This window comes from Glycine max, chromosome 9 (genome assembly GCF_000004515.6).
Source record: "Glycine max cultivar Williams 82 chromosome 9, Glycine_max_v4.0, whole genome shotgun sequence".
In the NCBI taxonomy this organism is placed as follows: Eukaryota; Viridiplantae; Streptophyta; class Magnoliopsida; order Fabales; family Fabaceae; genus Glycine; species Glycine max.
This window is the reverse complement of record NC_038245.2, coordinates 47,098,816-47,116,332: the sequence shown is the minus strand read 5'-3', so window position 1 is coordinate 47,116,332 and position 17,517 is coordinate 47,098,816. Positions and strand designations below refer to the sequence as shown.

The following is a 17,517-nucleotide window of genomic DNA, read 5'->3' as shown; positions in this document are numbered from 1 at the left end:
TCTTTTATTTTTAATTTTAGACCATAGTGACTTATGCCACAAATTGAGGTGTTTAAAACTTACGTTAACTTTCATTATATCAAAACATTTCCTTATGATTGCCATGGACGAATTTCATCATTGTCACCATCCGCTTTAAAAGAGTAATCCTAATTGTTTCGTATAAATTCATTTTTTTTCTAGATTCCAATGTAGTGATTTAATAAATAAAAATAACGTGCATCATTCCTCCATATAAGAATTGATATCTGAATATGTAAATAAACAAAATTGGTACTTTAGTAATTTCGGACAACTCAATAGCCAGGATTTACTCTTACTAGTTGAGAGGATCAATTTTACATCAAGCATTCCAGCATAATATCCATTTAAATGGGCTACATGGTACAAGATTCAGTATATTAAATGGACTAGTCTTAAATTTTGTACAATTCGACAAAGTGGGTCGAACATTAATTTAACAAAGGCAACAATGAGGTGTATCTTTCAAAAGAAAAACATCTTGACCGTTAAGAGTTTTATGTCATCAAAGCAAGTTGTTCCAAATTAATTGTTGTAAAAGCATGTGACAGGGAATCCCTAGACACAGAATCCCTTCAGAAACAAAAGCAGCTCGAGAGTGTATCAGCATACAACCATAATATAAGATTAGTAAATTGGAAACCTAGCATCATATGGTATTTTACCCAGAATTACAATGTCATGAATGGAACAATTTACAAAACTTGTAAAACTAAATCATGATGTCAAATAGAATGCCACAGAAAAATCCAGAGCTAAGCAGAAACCAATTTAACCAAACTTGATGAAGGGCAACACCCTGCACAGTGCAGAAAAGGAACACACGGGAAACTAAAACTTCAACAAGTCAGTAAAGATCCCTCATACAGTGAAAGGGTAAAGAAACGAAAGCCTTTCACCAAAAACTAAGAACCATGCAAACCCTGATCGACACCAATTATTCACAAGCAACACAGGGATCTTAGAAAAACATAGAGCATGTAGAGAATTTGGATACGCATGAACACGGAACATCATCAAAGTAACAAACCTCTAGTACTGATCAGAACCACTTTTGAAAAGCAGATAAAATGTTAGAAAAAACCTAAAAAGTCATTAATCTAATATTCTCATTTCGGGGACATCAGCTTCCAGCACTTTTTAAGACTCCGAGCATCAATACTTCATAAGTATTTGCTGCTTAAGGCTGATAAAATGGTATGAGTTGGAAACTAACTACCCAACTGGGGATTAAAATAAATGAGAAGACCTAGTCCATGAGCGCATAGACATTCTAGTGTGATATTATGGTTAGTTCATGTTTGCCATTGGGGCATGAGTTCTGCAAAACCAAGCAGGGTATATAACCTGGTGCATAAAATGCTAAATTCCATAGATTCTTGAAATTCAAAATCTGTTGGTAACACATGATATTGAATCCATTCCAGCTACTATACAATCTCGCAAAGTTGCATTTTCCAATGATATAGCATGGGCAAATGTCTTCCAATATTATGCAATTGGATTGGATAGTAATGAAGTGCGCAAAAATAATTGCATCACAAAGAAAAATTCCAAGGGGTGCAAGTAAACAATCTTAAGGAAAAATATGCAATGCTCCATATGCATCTTGTACTCCCCCTCAGTACAAAATACCATGTTAGAAACACTCTAGCCACACATAATCAGTGCATGATGCTTCCTAGGATATGTTACTATATCAAAATCTTTCCTTTATTTATTGCCGAAGTAGTGCTCATATAACTACTACCAATGGTAGCTCCACAAAGTGCTGGGTACTCTTGTTCATGATCATACCATTGGCGAAAATATAATGAATCCAAAGAGTAACAATATATCTCTTTTGTGAGGGGAAAAACCAACTTTATGACAGGAGAAAAAATCCAATATCAAAAAGTAATATCTGAGGCCTTGGTTCTTTCCAAATGAACAGGATATGGAGTGATCTTTCAAATTACCCACCCATAAGGGAGCTTTATAATACGAAGTTTATTTATACATCACATGCTCAGCACTTCTCATTCCATTTCTAATCAACTTCAGTACTTACAGCACAAATTCAAGAACTCAAAATTTGTCCATTTGAGAGAAGACTTGAATTGACATAAACCTTGATCTTTGATAAATACCCAAACCAGGCAATTAATTAGCAATGTTCAGCTCCACATGGTAGGCATCAAAATGAGCATAAGCTTCAAATTCCACATCCTACAGCAGCCTCTTTATTGTAATTAGATCTGTTCACAGACAAATTCACTAGTGACCAGGTGATCAATCTTCGCCAGTCATCCCTTATGGAAAAATATGGAGATGTCGTTTGAGGGTAGAGAAATCTTCTAGAGAAAGCGAGATTTACATATACTGGTGCCTCCCCATGTACTTCATAAAATGCAATGGCAAAGAGTTAGAAGACTTACCTCAATAATAAGACCCAGATCCACCACTACCCATATAATTGCTGCTACCACCCACACCTCTACCAGAATACATAGATGAATATGAACGGCCACCAACCTACATCATCAAGAACGCAATAAAATGAGAATGTTGCAAACAGATAGCCATAAATCGAACTACTCCCGATTGAGAAAGAGAAACTTACATCACTTCCACGGGATGCATAATCACCACCATAACTTGATGAGTACATACCACCATCACTACCACCAAAAGAACCTGATATGAAACACACAATAAAGATGTAAGCACTAAGCAAATAACATTTGATGTTTAAATTTAAGATACCATTTCAGATTATATGTGTCCACCTCCGCCATAACTCATGCCTTGTCGACTGCCATAAGTCCCATGTAAATCTTGATTAGAAATAGAATTTCTGCTGCCACTGTATCCAAGACTAGATCTTCCAAGTCTACAAACCAAAATGCAAGGAATACATTCCTGAAGAACAACACGATTGGAGCGAGGAGAATGCAAAAACCTTGTTTAGAGGAAACTAACCTGTCACCATAAGCATCTCCATACTGTGAAGCACTACCTCCATAGTCATAATCTAAACGAGACCTTGACTGGCGAGCACCAGTATCATACCGAGGAGGAACATCATCCTGTTGAGAAATTAAAGTAAAATAAGTTCATTTAGCAAAAAGAGAACTAAATGAAATTAAAACAATACTATTAAAGTACATAATTAGAAATAATACTTACTATAGCAGTATAAGGACGTTTTGAGCCAGATAGAGAATCATAATCACGTGGCCGTCCTTCATGGTAACTTAGATGGGGGGGAGGAGGAGAAGGAGGAGCCCTCTCAAATCTTTGGCCATAGCCATCATCAACATAACCTCTCTTTGGTGCACCACGAGATGTACTTCTTCTATGCAGCTCAGGGTAGTCAGAACCACGGGCAGGATAATCCCTGTAAGATGAATGCCTCTGAGAGGCTACTCTAGAGCCATAATCTGTAGCAACTCTACTTCTTGGAGGTGGTAGATCCACACGTCGACTATAATCTCTTTTCATGCCACTTTTGGGATAAGCAGGAGCTAACAATTAAAAATAATATATCATTTTTTTGACAGTCAAAAATAATATATCATACTAAAATATTCATGAAGACAGACTAACAAGAGGAAGTCAGATATATATATATATATATATATATATATATATAATCATACCAGCCAATCTCCTGTCATAGCTTCTAGCTGGAGGAGCCACTGGCCTGGCTCTTACTAGCATGGGTGTGACAGGACGTCTATTTCTCACACTAATAGGTCTAACTGGCGGAACACGACTTCCAACTCCTCTCACCACATGGGCAGGAAGACTACGTGGTGCAGGTTGACTCCGTGAAGACCTTACCAATCTTCCAGAATTGCGGCCAGAGCGGAAGTCCCCATGATTAACATATTTTCCACGGCCTCTCTGAAGAGGTTTTGAAAGAGGCCGTGACAATCTAGCCCTAACTTTTGCCTGAAACAAGCAAGAAGCATTACAAAATGCCACATTTAGCTGTTGCAAAGTACAATGAACTTAAATGCCAAACAAACCTTTTTGTCACCTTCACCTAACCCTGCACTAGTAATGCTATCAGCACATTCCACAGCAGCAACATGTGTACTAAATGTAACAAATCCATAATTCTTCCTCCGAGCAGCTGGCATGTCCTTAGCAAGCTCAACTTTTTCAATCTCTCCATATTTCTTAAGAAGATCTCGGACATAATCTTCATTCCATGAAGGAGGCAGCGAATCAATAAATACAGTTTTAACCTGCAGATAGTTATACTTCATCAGGTACATAAAAAACAAATGATGATAGATCCGCAAATATAAGGTATATTAAGTTATTAACAGCTGAACACCTATGAGGCTACAACCATGACAGGGATAGAATGTATGCTTGTCCATGTATTAAAACCAATAAATTTTATGCCCGCCTAATCTCCAGAGTAAAATAAACTGGCTTAAATTTGTAGAAATTTATTAATCAAACACAAAAATAAACCCACAGTATTCTTTTATAAATCAGAAGAAAACTAAAGTTATAACACCAAACAGTCTACCAAAAAAAAAAAACTCTGTTGGAAGCCAACATAGATGTTTACAAGTAGCCCAAATGCTTCCATAAGATTGAAGAACCGTACTTTGCAGTTTCTATGTAATGACCCTTGGAAAAGAAAATCAGATTCAGAAAAATACCTGTGCCATAATTTCATCACCCAGATCAATAAAAGAGTCGGCAAAGGAAACCTTTGCAGGCTTATCAACTCCAAATGCAACATCTCTCTTCTGCAGTCGCTTATAGGCTTCCTTAGCATCTGAACGAGAAGAAAACTCCAAAAATGCAAATCCTCGGTTCATCCCCTCATTGGTATCATCTTCTATTAAAGTCAAATCCTCCACATCTTCTACTCCATAATGTTTAAGTTTCTCCTTTAACTGGCACCAGAAGTTGCATTAACAGTTAGAATCTCAGTCCTTGAAGGTGGCAAGAAATAATCATAGTAAGCATAACTCAGGTGTTAAAGATAGCAAGAAAAGACCAAGAGAAAAACTTACAGCTTCCTTTTTCCATGTCTTGCATATGTTACCTAAGTAGAGAGTATCACTGTCCTGACTTGGAGTAACACCACATCGTTTGCCATTAATCTGAAATTGTAGCAATGAAAACATATGATCTAATACAATAGCAATTTAAAACCTGCTTTAACTATGATAAGATCAAAGATTACCACAGGATTTTTTAGCTCCACCACAGCTCTTCTCGCTTGCTCAACCGTTTCAAAACGCAAGAATGCAAATCCCTTGTTCCTTTTTGTCTGGGGATTTATCATCAGCCGGACTTCAGTAACTACCCCAACTTTACCGAAAACCTTTTTCAGATCATGCTCAGTAGCATCCTTATCTAGGCCACCAACAAATACTTCAAATTCCTTCCGCTTTCGCCTCTCCTTTACCACTTCACGGTGTTCCTCTTGCTCCACATCAGGCATCTGTGCATGCTCATGCTCCTCACCAGCATGCTCATCATCATCATCCTCAACTTCTTCATAAACATATTCAACTTCTTCATCACCTGTATCACCCTCTTCTTCACCTACAATCTCTTCGGGATCTTCCTCGACTTCATCTCCCTCCTCCTGACCTTCATCTTGTTCAATTTCCTTCTCATCATAGTCAACACCACCATATTCCTCTGCTTCATACTCAGGATAATTATCCTCAAAATCTAAGTGTTCATCTTTTTCATATTCATCTATAGACTCCTTAATCTCCTCTTCATTGTCTGCCAAAAAATAAATATTTAAAATCATCCCAGTCAAAACACAACTTTCCTAACATCAAAGTAATTATTAAAATAAGGGAGTCCGTATTCCACAACCAATCCTCAGCATTCTTGGTCCAAATTATTCCCAACATTGCATAACACTAACACACAACAGAAAAGAAATTAGAGCAAAACAATAAAACCCACTTTCATATTCCCATCCCATACAACACCCTTCCATCTCAAGTTACCAAGCAAGTAAAGAAAATTTTCAATAATAGGTAGCACCATCTAATCATAATCTATCATAAAAATGCTCGCTACAAATAGTTCCGTAATCCATAACTTCTCCAAATGGTTGGGGCGGAAGGGCTATATCAATTTTCAGATTTCCCTTACTACATAAGCAAACTATACGTCTACCAGTTATTTCCTAATCAAATTAAGATATTCACGAAGAACCAATACAAAAGTGTAGAACTCAATGTTTTAAAAACTTGTATGCACCACAATTTTGGCTGCAATTTCTCTCAATGTCAAGGATTGCAACAAAACCGCGACCATCACTGTGACAGCAATTTAAAACCTTGGCAGGACGCAAATTCACATGATACCCCCATTTAAAAGTCCAAGAAAAATGAAATTGAACTTTTGACAAACCCCATGTAACATAACATCCAAAACATACAACAAACGTTAAATCACAAATAACACCCTGTTAAGATCCAAATAAAAAAAATATAATATATATATATATATATATATATATATTATATAATAAAAAAGGGACTTACTTTCCACCTTAGCCGACCCATTTGGCACTTCCTCATGTTCTTGCTCCACATCAACGGGCTTTTCTTCCACCACAGCATCAACAACAGGATTTTCTTCATTATTTTTCACGACCACTTCCGCAGTTTCAGGCTCAGGTTGATTCTCAGGAGCAGCCTTTGAGGATCCCCTCGATGCCCTCTTCGCCGCAGCACCTCTCTTCACTATTCTCGGAGGCATTGTTCGCGGATTTATTGACCCCAAATCGATGAAACAAGATTCCCAAATAAAAAAAATGACCAAATTGGAAATTAAACCCTAATTTGCAGAAGATGGAAGAAAGGAAGGCTTGTCAAAGTCGAAATAAAAATTGGAAAAGAACCCAATTGCCGAATATGAATAAAGATAGGAAATTTGGTGAAGATAGAGACAACGGAAAAACACGGAGAGAGAGAAAGAGAATCAAATAGGGAGCAAAGAAGAACGCAAAACCCTTGAAAAGGAACAGCCGGCGATGTTAGTTATTAGTGTTTGGAATAAGTCCTTGGTCTTGGGAGATTATTTGAATTTATGGAAATAATTTATGATTATTACATGAGGTTTTCAATTTTAATGTATATTAATATTTTAATATGTATAATATATAGTACAAAAAATATTAATGAAATATACAGTAAAAGATTATTATTATATAACTAAAATACATAATATGTAATTTTAATATATAAATTTATTTATTTTTATAATAAGTAATTTATATTGTGATATATTTTTATTCTTAATCATTAATAATTAAAAAAATATATAGATTAAAAGAGATAAGAAAAATCCTTTGAAACACTTTCAATGGAAAAAAAATCCTGAAAAAAGATATAAATCTTATGTTACTTTTAGGTTCAAATCTTTATAGGATAGTATCATTTAAGACGTGTCATGACTGATTTTTTTTAATTACTTATGATTTTTTTTATCAATAATTACTATGATTATGATAACGAAAAAATTTATCAACATCAATAATAAAATTTAACAGTTACGCTAATATTCCTTCTTTTGTGGCATTATAATACAAGACTTATTATATGTTGGCTGTTGTTAGTCTCTCAAATTTGATCTATGTCTTTTTTAATCATTTAAATTAAAATTTGCATTTTTTTAATCTCTTAAATTTGTGGGGGGGAAATTAACCGTTCCTATACAAGTTATACATTCAAGTCACCAAAAATCAGTTAAAAAAGACTAAAAAAATGTATATTTTAATTTAGAGATTAGAAAAGACACCCAAATTTTAAGGGACCAAAAAACACATCTATATAATATAATCACGATATCTAAACAATAAGATTAAATTAATTATAAGAAACTTAAGCAGTCTCAATATATAATAAAATTGTCCAGACATTGGACAGGCGTTGATGTGTATGGCTCTATTTTTTGGCATGGTTTCTTCTTTCTTCTTTTTTAGTTATTACTATCGAAATTAATGATTGGGTTGAGTTTGTCTTGGCCCTTCCTACAAGGCATGGAAATAGTGTTCTAGTTTATATAAAACCATAAATTTATATCTCAATATAGGACATGAGCGTGAGGCGTATGTGTTTGAGTGTGTGACTACTTTATTTAGTTTTTTTTTTTAATATCAACTTTATTTAGTTTAAACTAGGAACAAAGACAAAGTGCATGCTAAAAGTCATGGTACAAACATCATTCATTCAAAATAACAATCATCTATTGTTATACTACTAATTTTGTCGGGAAATCTATATAATTTTTGTTTCCTACCTAGTCATGATTTTTTTTATAACTTTTGGCAAAATAATGATAATGATTTGGATGGTATTTTTAGTTACTTTCCAGGGGAATTGCCAAACTTTGTTCTAATAAACACAACAATAACAAAAATGTCAATGGCGCAAAAAAAAAAAAAAAAGAACATAGTGACTTCACCGACTTGTATTGGGCTAAACTGCCTAAACAGGTTTACAATAACTACGGATTACAAAATTTTATACACTATCTTGTACTTTTTTCTCATTCTTACTTGAGACAAAAGAAAAATAAACAACATACATTAGCTAGTATATTTATATTATTCGATTATCTTCAAAGAAAATAATTTAAAAACGATGTAACAAAAATAATGTATCATTTTTCTTCAAATTATGATTGAATCATCAAGAATTTCTTCATAACTATCGACATGCAAGTTACAATTAGGCATACCACATACTACGTTAAATACATACTTATTTCAAGGATAGAGATGATAAAATAGATTACTTAGTTCGATTTAGAATATGTTTGTTAAAGCATTAAAGTAGTACGTATTATAATTTTTGTGTCCAATTGATAAAACACAGGGAAGCTACAAGGGAAAGCATTGAGTCAGACACAAATCAAGTTGACTTAAATGTGTATCCAAATATACACATAGGTCGGCTCAGATGCAAGTTGTACGCTATAATAAATTGGACAAAAAATAAAACATCAATTTCAAAGCAAACTTGAATCAAATTATGATTAGATCAAACAAAAAAGTTCCGTATTAATTTGAACTCAAAATTTAAAATATAAATCTTATCTTTTATTGAGTGAGATCAAACTAACTCAACTCATATTATCACATCTATTCAATACTTAATTTGATATGGTAGGAAAAAAAGAAATAAAAGAAATATAATAAAAAAAAAGTGAAAACACGTGGAGGTGTTGTCCAACCCCTTATTTGCTGTCATCCAACAAAACTTAGATTTACTTTGAGATATTTTAGAAATGGTTTGAAAATCTTGTAGAAAGTACTAGGGAAAAATGACACAAAACAATAAATTAATTTACCTAATAATAAATTTAATAAATAATCTACCTATATTTTGATATTCAATTAATTGCCTCAACTTCAGTAACTGACATGATTAAGGGATATGTGACAAACATTAGTTGGTATAGTGTTACCACTTCAGAGTAACAAGCATGGATCATCAAATAACATTTTTTAATATAAACTCTCCTTATAAGGAACTTGCGATAGGAGACAGTTTTGCATTCATCACCCTTGAACAATCTTTAAAAACCAATGGTCACGGAATTATATTCAGAATATCTGAAAACCATCACCTGCAAACAAAGATCAGATTAAAAAAATGTGAATGCATTTATGCTTTGAAATAGGTAAAACACTTCTAATTCCAATCAAATCAAATCACAATAGGATAAAAGCCAGTAGTGTGGTTGTTTCAACTAGTTTTAAATTTATCATTAATTGCATTACTGGTCTTGTTTGCATTATAAGTTTCTGGTTATTTAAACCTTGTTTCGATGCTTGCATTAAGTTTAATTACAATTTAGTGATTGGTCAATGTTTAATTTAAGTTTAAGGATTACTTATATGACTTTTTAAGCAAATTGCAAGTAAGATCATAACTTATTGACTTTAAAGCTCAATTTTGATTTTAAGTCTTTATCAATGGATGTATATCAATTACACGTTCTTTGAAGGATATTTCATGCAGTACGTAAAATATTTGCCTTTAGACCCTCTAAAAATGATTTTAAGAACATACTTTCACAACAAAATATAAGACTGAGATATTTCTGTACAGTACACTGGTTATAATTTTAGTAAAAAATTAACAAAGAAAAAGAAACCTTAACCAGCTGGAGAAACAAAAACATAAAATGAATATGATGTAAAAAGAAACAAAGCATTTCTTACCCTTTCTTTATTCACGAAATGGTGTGAGATCAATGTTGAACCGTTGCTTCCCTTTGCTTATCCTCTACAATACATCAAATTGAAGATAATCAAATATATAAGTTCAAAACTACAAAGCAATTAAAAAAAAAAAAAATCGGCGGAAAATAAAATGTATTGTCACTAAACAATCTCATACTTAACCAGACTATAAAAACAATGCAAAACACTTATAATACTCAATAAACAAACTTAATGTGATTTAATGAATGTGCTTCATAAAATATTTCTGACTTTTGAGATAGGATATTAACTTTCTTTCATTTTTTATGATTTGTGCTTTCTCCATTATTTTTTTGTAACTTTTTTTGTGTTGTTTTTTCATTTTTATTGTTTAATTATAAAAGAATGACCCAACCTAAATGTGATCAGGTTCAGGTTGCACCTAAAATTGCCTAAACCCATCCCGACCAATTTTAATTGGTGAAGATCTAGAATTAATTTAATTATTTCCAACCATCTTCTGGTCACTCTTCTGAACAAAACGGTATGAGTTGGAAATTTATCCTAAAAGGGGATTTATTATCATCTTTGTTGGCAAGATATTTAATAACAAACAAGATTTTCTATTTACAATAAGAGAACTTAATACGTCCAAGGCCCTAGAGGTATGAAGACTAGTTCAATTAGCCTACTTAGAGATTTATTATGCAACTTAGAATCATAAATTTCAATTAACAACTTACAGCAATGGCTACAAGCTCTTCAAGTAGCTCCTTAAAGTGGCGCAACGGCTGTCAAATAAGAGAATTTAGTACATAGTTCATTAAGTGCCCTATTTGATAAAAAAAAAAAAAAGGGAACATCCAAAGGAAAACAATGTTGAGGAAATGATGTTTATAAATCTAAATAACTGTGATAAGCAACAACTCACCCACTGTGTTGGGCCATCAACAGGTGCTTTCAGTGGATCATCATGCACCTGAAAAGTCAAAAGGCTTTTAGAAGCTCAGTGATTGACAAACTAAATAAAGATACTCTTTGAATAGCAGATCTTGGAATCACAAGTATGATGACTATATAGCTGAGATTTTACTCTGAACTACTTTCTTTTTATAATAATACTAGTAAATTATAACTGGCATAGATTAGTCTCCGAACCTCCATGAAGATCCCATCCACTCCAACGGCAACTGCTGTCCTTGCAATGCAAGGTATCAGTTCTCGAAGACCTCCACTTGCCACACCTCCTCCATCCAACTATACACAAGAAAGCAGAATTTTAATTCAACGAACCAGGTGTAAGATGTGGAAAGGTCATTTCAGAAAGTTATTTAAAAGCTAGAACTACAGAAGTCAGATCTGATAGTTGGGTTCAGAAGTAAGCATACTTAAAGATCATGTGAGACTTCAATATACTTAAAAGATTTCAATGGAGCATAGCATAGAGGTTTACACAGCAAACACACAGAGGGAACAACACAATACTTGAAGATTCTAAATGATCCTCAGTTCCTCACAAATCTGCAGCATAGAAGCCATTCATGAACTTTTGACATTGCAAATCTGAAAAGAAAACTATTATTTGTAATTCTCCCAGCGAAATTAAACGAGTGACATTTTTGGCCTACACTGTATTCACATACTATGACATGCCCAATGCAAATATAAAAAAGAGACTGTTGAAATTAAGATAAATGATGTGAAAGAGAAAGGCAGAAAAAGAATTGTCAATTGTTGATATAATATTCATGTGCTGGTGCTGTAAAATACAAACAACACTACTTGTACAGTTGTACTAGTAATCTAGGTCATGTTCTAGTGTAGCACAATACTATCAATAGAAGCCTAGCCCAATAAGACTACTAACATACTAAGACTCAGAAAGCACTAACAATTCAAATATTCTAACAGATATTGTCAACACCAGTACTTCAACAATAAAGGTTTATTCCACTATTTTGTGGTTTTTAAAACATTGCAGGCTAAAATAGTGTCACATGAAATATACAGTTCAAAGTGCAGTTAATATCAAACAAATATGGGAATAAACAATACTAAACACACCTTCTTTCCAGCAGGCTGTTGTAGTGAGTGAGTTATATCAGCTACCTGAGGCAAACACCAAAATCAAATATTTGAGTTTTCTAAAAAAAATAAACAGCATACAGAGATAGTGGCAAGAAACTTCACCATGAGAAAATTTAAACAATGCCAAAAGAAAAACTGCTTAACAGAATAGTTCTTTATAATAAGGGAATAGTAAAGAATTAAGTTCAATCTCACTCTTATAGTTAAATAAATGGAAGCACTCTGCTTTACTTCTCAAGTAAATAACTATTTTATTAATTTGGGATTGCAAGAAAGAGAAATATTATATACCCTTTGACTAAAAGATCAACAAAAATGAATTAGGTCCTCCAAACCACACAAGAATCAATTCTTTGCATTTTGAATTCAAAATAAAATACTCTTGTTCTAGCTTATTGATAAGAGTCATCTGTACATTAAAACTTGGGTTATTATCCAGTCCAAGGAAAACATTTGCAAGGACTACAGAATCAACCTTCTCCTAAGTCAGTAAGTCACAGAAGGGAGAGACGTGAGCATTTCAGAGAAAATGTCCTGTAGAGTAAGCAATTGAAGCAACTTTTACCATTAAAAGGTGTGTATCAGCCATCAGGTTGATTGTGTTCACAGGGATTCATCTCATTTTATCAACTATAATATTTTCATCAAATAAATTATTAGGACAATGCCATCAAGAAAAGCTGCAGGAAGAAAATGCACTTCTTGATTGTATCCTTTCATTCAATAAGAAATGATATAAATGTTCAAACAGTATATCTTAAAGCATACTATAAAAGAAAGATTTACTTACAATGGGACAATTGGCTTCTCTCATCCACTCCAAGTTACGTGGATCAACAATCAAATCATCTGTATGAAAAAAGGAAAAGATTTTAATCAATTCTGGGTTTTGAAAACAAAAACGCAAAGGGCAACTAATTCCAATACTCACTTTTTTAAGGCAATATTAAACCTCAGATACACATTAAAAGGAGAGGCCAAGAGGTTGGGTAACAGATTAATAAAATAAAATTGAGATTTCAATTTTAAATTAGATGAGCAAAAAGAACACAAGACAACAATGAAATAACAACAAGTGGACATAGAGAAATAACTAGCATCACTTGATATGACATTTCCTTGGTGAAATTACATCCTGCAGTGCAGTAAAATGCTCTAAAAAATGAAGCATTACAAAATGAAAGGAAAAACAATAATTTGCTCTGCATTAAGCAATTACTGATATCAATTATTGAATGGTTCTTGCAAGATTCACATCATTCACGAACAGAAAACCTCAAAATAGTTGCTACTAACTCACTGTATCCAAACATTGTTCCTCTCTCACAAACCATCACATTAGGATTTCCAGCTAACCGGACCTTTTCAGCTGAATTTGTCATCACCTATAGACATGAAAACTATGAAACATAAATAATGGTAAAAATCAGACTAATTCCGAGGCTTAAGTTATGTCATTGCTAACTATTGAAATTGTAAATTTTTAACTCATAAAGTTGGATAATATACTAACAGAAGGAGCGCAGAACTGGCCCTTCTTAATGTTGATAATTTTCCCAGTTTTGGCTGCTGCAACTAGAAGATCTGTCTGTCATAAGAAGCAAAATTAATGAAATAATTGAAGTTGGCACATCTATTAAATTTTAACCAGCCTATTATAATGGAAATTGAAATTGAATGCAATAAACATTTACTTGGCGACACAAGAATGCTGGAATCTGAATGATATCTGCTACTCTGCCAACTGCTTCACACTGGCAAAAAATATAAATGCGTCAAAGGCAGATCATGAGTTAGAATCTGAAATATCAATACCATACTCCATTCCTAAGTATACACTGGAAGAATCAATTTAATTATTCAATATGATAGTATAAAACTTCGTACCCCATTGCCCAAAGGCTCTTCGCTATGCGAAGGTATGGGGGAGGGATGTTGTACGCAGCCTTACCCTTGCATATGCAAAGAGGCTGTTTCCGGATTCGAACCCATGACCAACAAGTCACCAAGACACAACTTTACCGCTGCACCAGGGCTCGCCCTCATTCAATATGATAGTATATTACAAAATTATTAATAATAAAGGTGCTAACCATTCTGATTTTCAAATTTACATGGGTGGGTATAGCCAATTGTTAAGGCAAATATCAGTGATAATAAGAGAGCCAAACTTGGATTTACAAGATATAGTTTCATACCAATGAATGATCCAAGCAAAATGTTTTTCAAGTTACCATTTCTACATAAACTGATTGCATGAGGGGAAAGAAAATATAAGAATTTAAGACAGGTATCAACTAATTCATGATTTTAACATTCCATTTATCAGAGCATCACTTAAAGAAAAGTTTGTGCTATTTTTTTCTATCAACACTAACAAACAAGTAATGATTGCCTTCAAAACAACATATAATTAAGACCAAACTAGTCTGATTGGTATGCCTAATGTTAGTACTGTATGTGATCCTTGACCCATGAAATATGAATTCCATACAACATAGCCAAATAGCCAAAAATAAAAATTAAACTGACAACCGTATATATAGTAAAACTAAACATTTTACCTGGATAGACTCATGCACATCTGTCACTATAGGAATGTCATAAGCTATTTTAACCTTCTCGAGTATCTGAGAATAAAACAGCAAAAAAAAAAAAAACATTCAACAAAGATAAAATAGCTTTATCCAGTACAAAACTCAGTGATTTAGATAAAGCAATATACATGTTAAACAAACACACTAACTGTATATTACTGTACCAGTGCTTGTGCCAATGGCTACTAAAGGTCATAAATAATTCCTTCCTAAGTAAGACTTGAAATTTTACTAGTATTAGTATAGTATCTTTTTCTTTTGGCACTGCAAGAGGTGACATTTGACCCATAGATAAGATTTTTCTAGGCCCTGCCGTAAGGTATACAGATGCTACCTCCAACTCTGACGACATTTAACTCTAAAATCTCTAGGGATAGATGGAACCAGAAACAATATAAAGGACCCTTTCATAATCTCACATTAGCGAGATATATGGCTAAAGTACCCCCTTACAATGATTTGGAAACTAACACACCCCACCCCCACCCCCTCTCGAGCTACCTTTGGCGGTTAGTTAGGATAAGACAACTTTATATTACTCATATTTAACTGAAGTCATGAAAATTTAGCAGAGCTAATACAGTCTCATCTTATTGAACAATTACAACACCTAGAATCCTCAAGATACAAATCACAAGGAGATATTATCGCAACAAAGTAGCAGAAATATGAACCTTCAATCCCTCAACCATCCCCGGGCCACGAAATGATTTTGATGATGTTCGGTTAGCTTTGTCAAAGCTTGACTTGAAAACCAACGGTATTCCAACTCTGGAAGACACATATACACTCAAGATCATGTTAGCTATCAAATATACACCCGTTCTTCCTGCTAGCTTTTTCTAATGGATTTCCATCAAATCACATTTATTTTCCCATTAATAAAAAAAATAATCATAAATAGAGATAATTACATACTCAGATGCAATAGTCTTGATGTTCTTAGCCATCCGCAGAATGTGCTCCTCTGATTCAATCACATTAGGACCCGCTAGCAGGAAGAACGGGTCTGCACCCTGGTGAGATTGAAAGAAACACGACCCATCAGAAAATTAAAAAAAAAAATAAGAAAAAGAAGGAATTCAGGTCATGACCCAGAAAAATTCAAAGTCTAGAAACTCATAATCAGCGAGAAATGACGGACTTTGAGGTGGTTAAACAGCAATGCCGCAGACGGATCCATTTTGCAGAAATTGAAGCTGCAGAGAGTGAAAGTAAGAAAAGATGCAGTGATTCAGAACGACATTGTATGTAAAACAGAGTGAGAATGAGAGAGATCTGAAGAGAGAAACAATGGAAGTGTGAGGTTGCGTTGCGTTAACATGTACCTTCTTCTTCTAGTTGATGACGGTAGAACGAAGGAATTATTGCACTCTAAATTCCAAAACACAGTTATGTCGGTGGTTAAATACTAGTTACTGGCCATTTTCAGTTATTGATAAAGAGAAATGTTTTGTTCAGAATGGAGTATAATATTTACCGTGACTTTAATTTCTTTTTATGAAATATTTGTTCAGGTGTGTATAAAAATATATACTATGATGTCAAATATTATAAAAGTAATTTAATATTTTAAACTGAGTTTAATAGATACAAATTTTTTGAATGTGTTTGGTTTGTATTTTTATTTTGAAAGATTGAAATTTTTAAAATATGTTTTGTTTGACTTTTTATTTTTTGTTTTTAGAAAATAAAAAACATATATATTGACTTGTTTTGTTTGAAAGCACTGAAAATGAGATTTTATTATTTTCATTATTTTCTATTTTTATTTTTATTGGGAATGTTTTTAAAAATTCAATCAAACATATTTTTATCACCATTTTTTGTTTTCAGTGAACATGAAAACAAAAAGCAGTCAAACCAAACAATCCTTATATTGTGGACCAGTAAGAAATTATTATTGGTTTTTTGAAAAAAATTATCATTGTTATCATTTTTAAAATAGTTAATACTTTTTTAGACTAAAGCAGGAAATATTAATTTGTTCATTTGATTTTTTTTATTGTTTCCTTTGCGTGTGTTCATCTTTCCCGAAAAAAATTTAAAACTTTAACCAATACAGTATAATGGTTAGAGCTATATAAATCATTAGGTCTTAAAGTTTGGTTTCCAAGCAATGGAACTTACACTACATATTTACAAAACTAGTTTCAACCCAGTTTGGAGCTGCTTCACATTGGTTCAAGTACTTGATCAGTCTTAAAAGGTAACCTGGATCTGTTACCTCACTGTATAATTAAAGACTAACATTTATAATTTGCTAAGCTCTCAAGCTGAACGAATCCACCATCTCCAGAATGAGGCATTGTACTAGTAGTGTAATTAGCTGGCTTGTGATAGATATCAGGCTTTCAGTCATTGGACACAAAACAAAGAGGCACACATTTGATTCTACTTGATCACCACATGACGCATCACGCATGACAAGAAAATTAAATGCTGACAGAATATATTTCTTTAAACAGATTTTCAGCTACTGGCAAAGCATTTCAAAGGAAAACCCTTACTTGGAACTTTGATTTTTTTCTGATCAAATTCTTCAGATTATTTTCATTCTAAAATTCAAGTAGGGCATTCAACCTGAACTATTCAAATTTAACCTTAAGAATA

General features: G+C 33.3%; 2 protein-coding genes across 4 annotated transcripts; both read right to left on the bottom strand.

The window, feature by feature from the left end:
* Nucleotides 1–654: 654 nt before the first annotated feature.
* On the bottom strand, nt 655–7,066 carry LOC100811387 (nucleolin). Of its 3 annotated transcripts, none has more exons than XM_006587719.4 (12): nt 6,549–7,066; nt 5,219–5,772; nt 5,046–5,135; nt 4,686–4,925; nt 4,035–4,256; nt 3,663–3,957; nt 3,190–3,527; nt 2,983–3,089; nt 2,790–2,893; nt 2,624–2,697; nt 2,439–2,535; nt 655–2,312 (listed from the first exon to the last, which is right to left on the bottom strand). In XM_006587719.4, exons 1-11 carry the CDS (start codon nt 6,763–6,765, stop codon nt 2,440–2,442), a joined length of 2,337 nt encoding a protein of 778 aa, XP_006587782.1. In that variant the 5' UTR covers nt 6,766–7,066; the 3' UTR covers nt 655–2,312; nt 2,439. The 3 variants fall into 3 exon arrangements, with proteins under 3 accessions (XP_006587782.1, XP_003534480.1, XP_040861086.1); XM_003534432.5 differs by having other exon boundaries at nt 655–2,258; XM_041005152.1 differs by lacking the exons at nt 655–2,312; nt 2,439–2,535 and having other exon boundaries at nt 2,767–2,893.
* A 2,308-nt stretch (nt 7,067–9,374) lies between these two features.
* LOC100810842 (2-dehydro-3-deoxyphosphooctonate aldolase-like protein) lies at nt 9,375–16,287 on the bottom strand. The gene is made up of 15 exons (NM_001255308.3): nt 16,233–16,287; nt 16,049–16,103; nt 15,823–15,920; nt 15,579–15,675; nt 14,872–14,937; nt 14,002–14,061; nt 13,821–13,895; nt 13,608–13,692; nt 13,098–13,156; nt 12,284–12,328; nt 11,378–11,476; nt 11,151–11,198; nt 10,963–11,010; nt 10,238–10,301; nt 9,375–9,639 (listed from the first exon to the last, which is right to left on the bottom strand). The coding sequence occupies exons 2-14, from the start codon at nt 16,085–16,087 to the stop codon at nt 10,245–10,247; spliced, it is 876 nt and encodes a 291-aa protein (NP_001242237.2). The 5' UTR covers nt 16,088–16,103; nt 16,233–16,287; the 3' UTR covers nt 9,375–9,639; nt 10,238–10,244.
* Between the last annotated feature and the right edge of the window lie 1,230 nt (nt 16,288–17,517).

Bases quoted from the DNA above. Each gene is read 5' to 3' on its own strand.
- LOC100811387 (XM_006587719.4), bottom strand. From the start codon at position 6,765: ATGCCTCCGAGAATAGTGAAGAGAGGTGCTGCGGCGAAGAGGGCATCG. The intron at 5,136-5,218 runs GTAATCTTTGAT...CTACAATTTCAG, and splicing joins TGGAGCTAAAAAATCCTGTG to ATTAATGGCAAACGATGTGG. The intron at 2,894-2,982 runs GTTAGTTTCCTC...TTTGGTTTGTAG, and splicing joins GGAGATGCTTATGGTGACAG to ACTTGGAAGATCTAGTCTTG.
- LOC100810842 (NM_001255308.3), bottom strand. From the start codon at position 16,087: ATGGATCCGTCTGCGGCATTGCTGTTTAACCACCTCAAA. The intron at 14,938-15,578 runs GTTCATATTTCT...TTTTATTCTCAG, and splicing joins GGATGGTTGAGGGATTGAAG to ATACTCGAGAAGGTTAAAAT. The intron at 13,693-13,820 runs GTTAGTATATTA...TCATGTCTATAG, and splicing joins GCCAGTTCTGCGCTCCTTCT to GTGATGACAAATTCAGCTGA.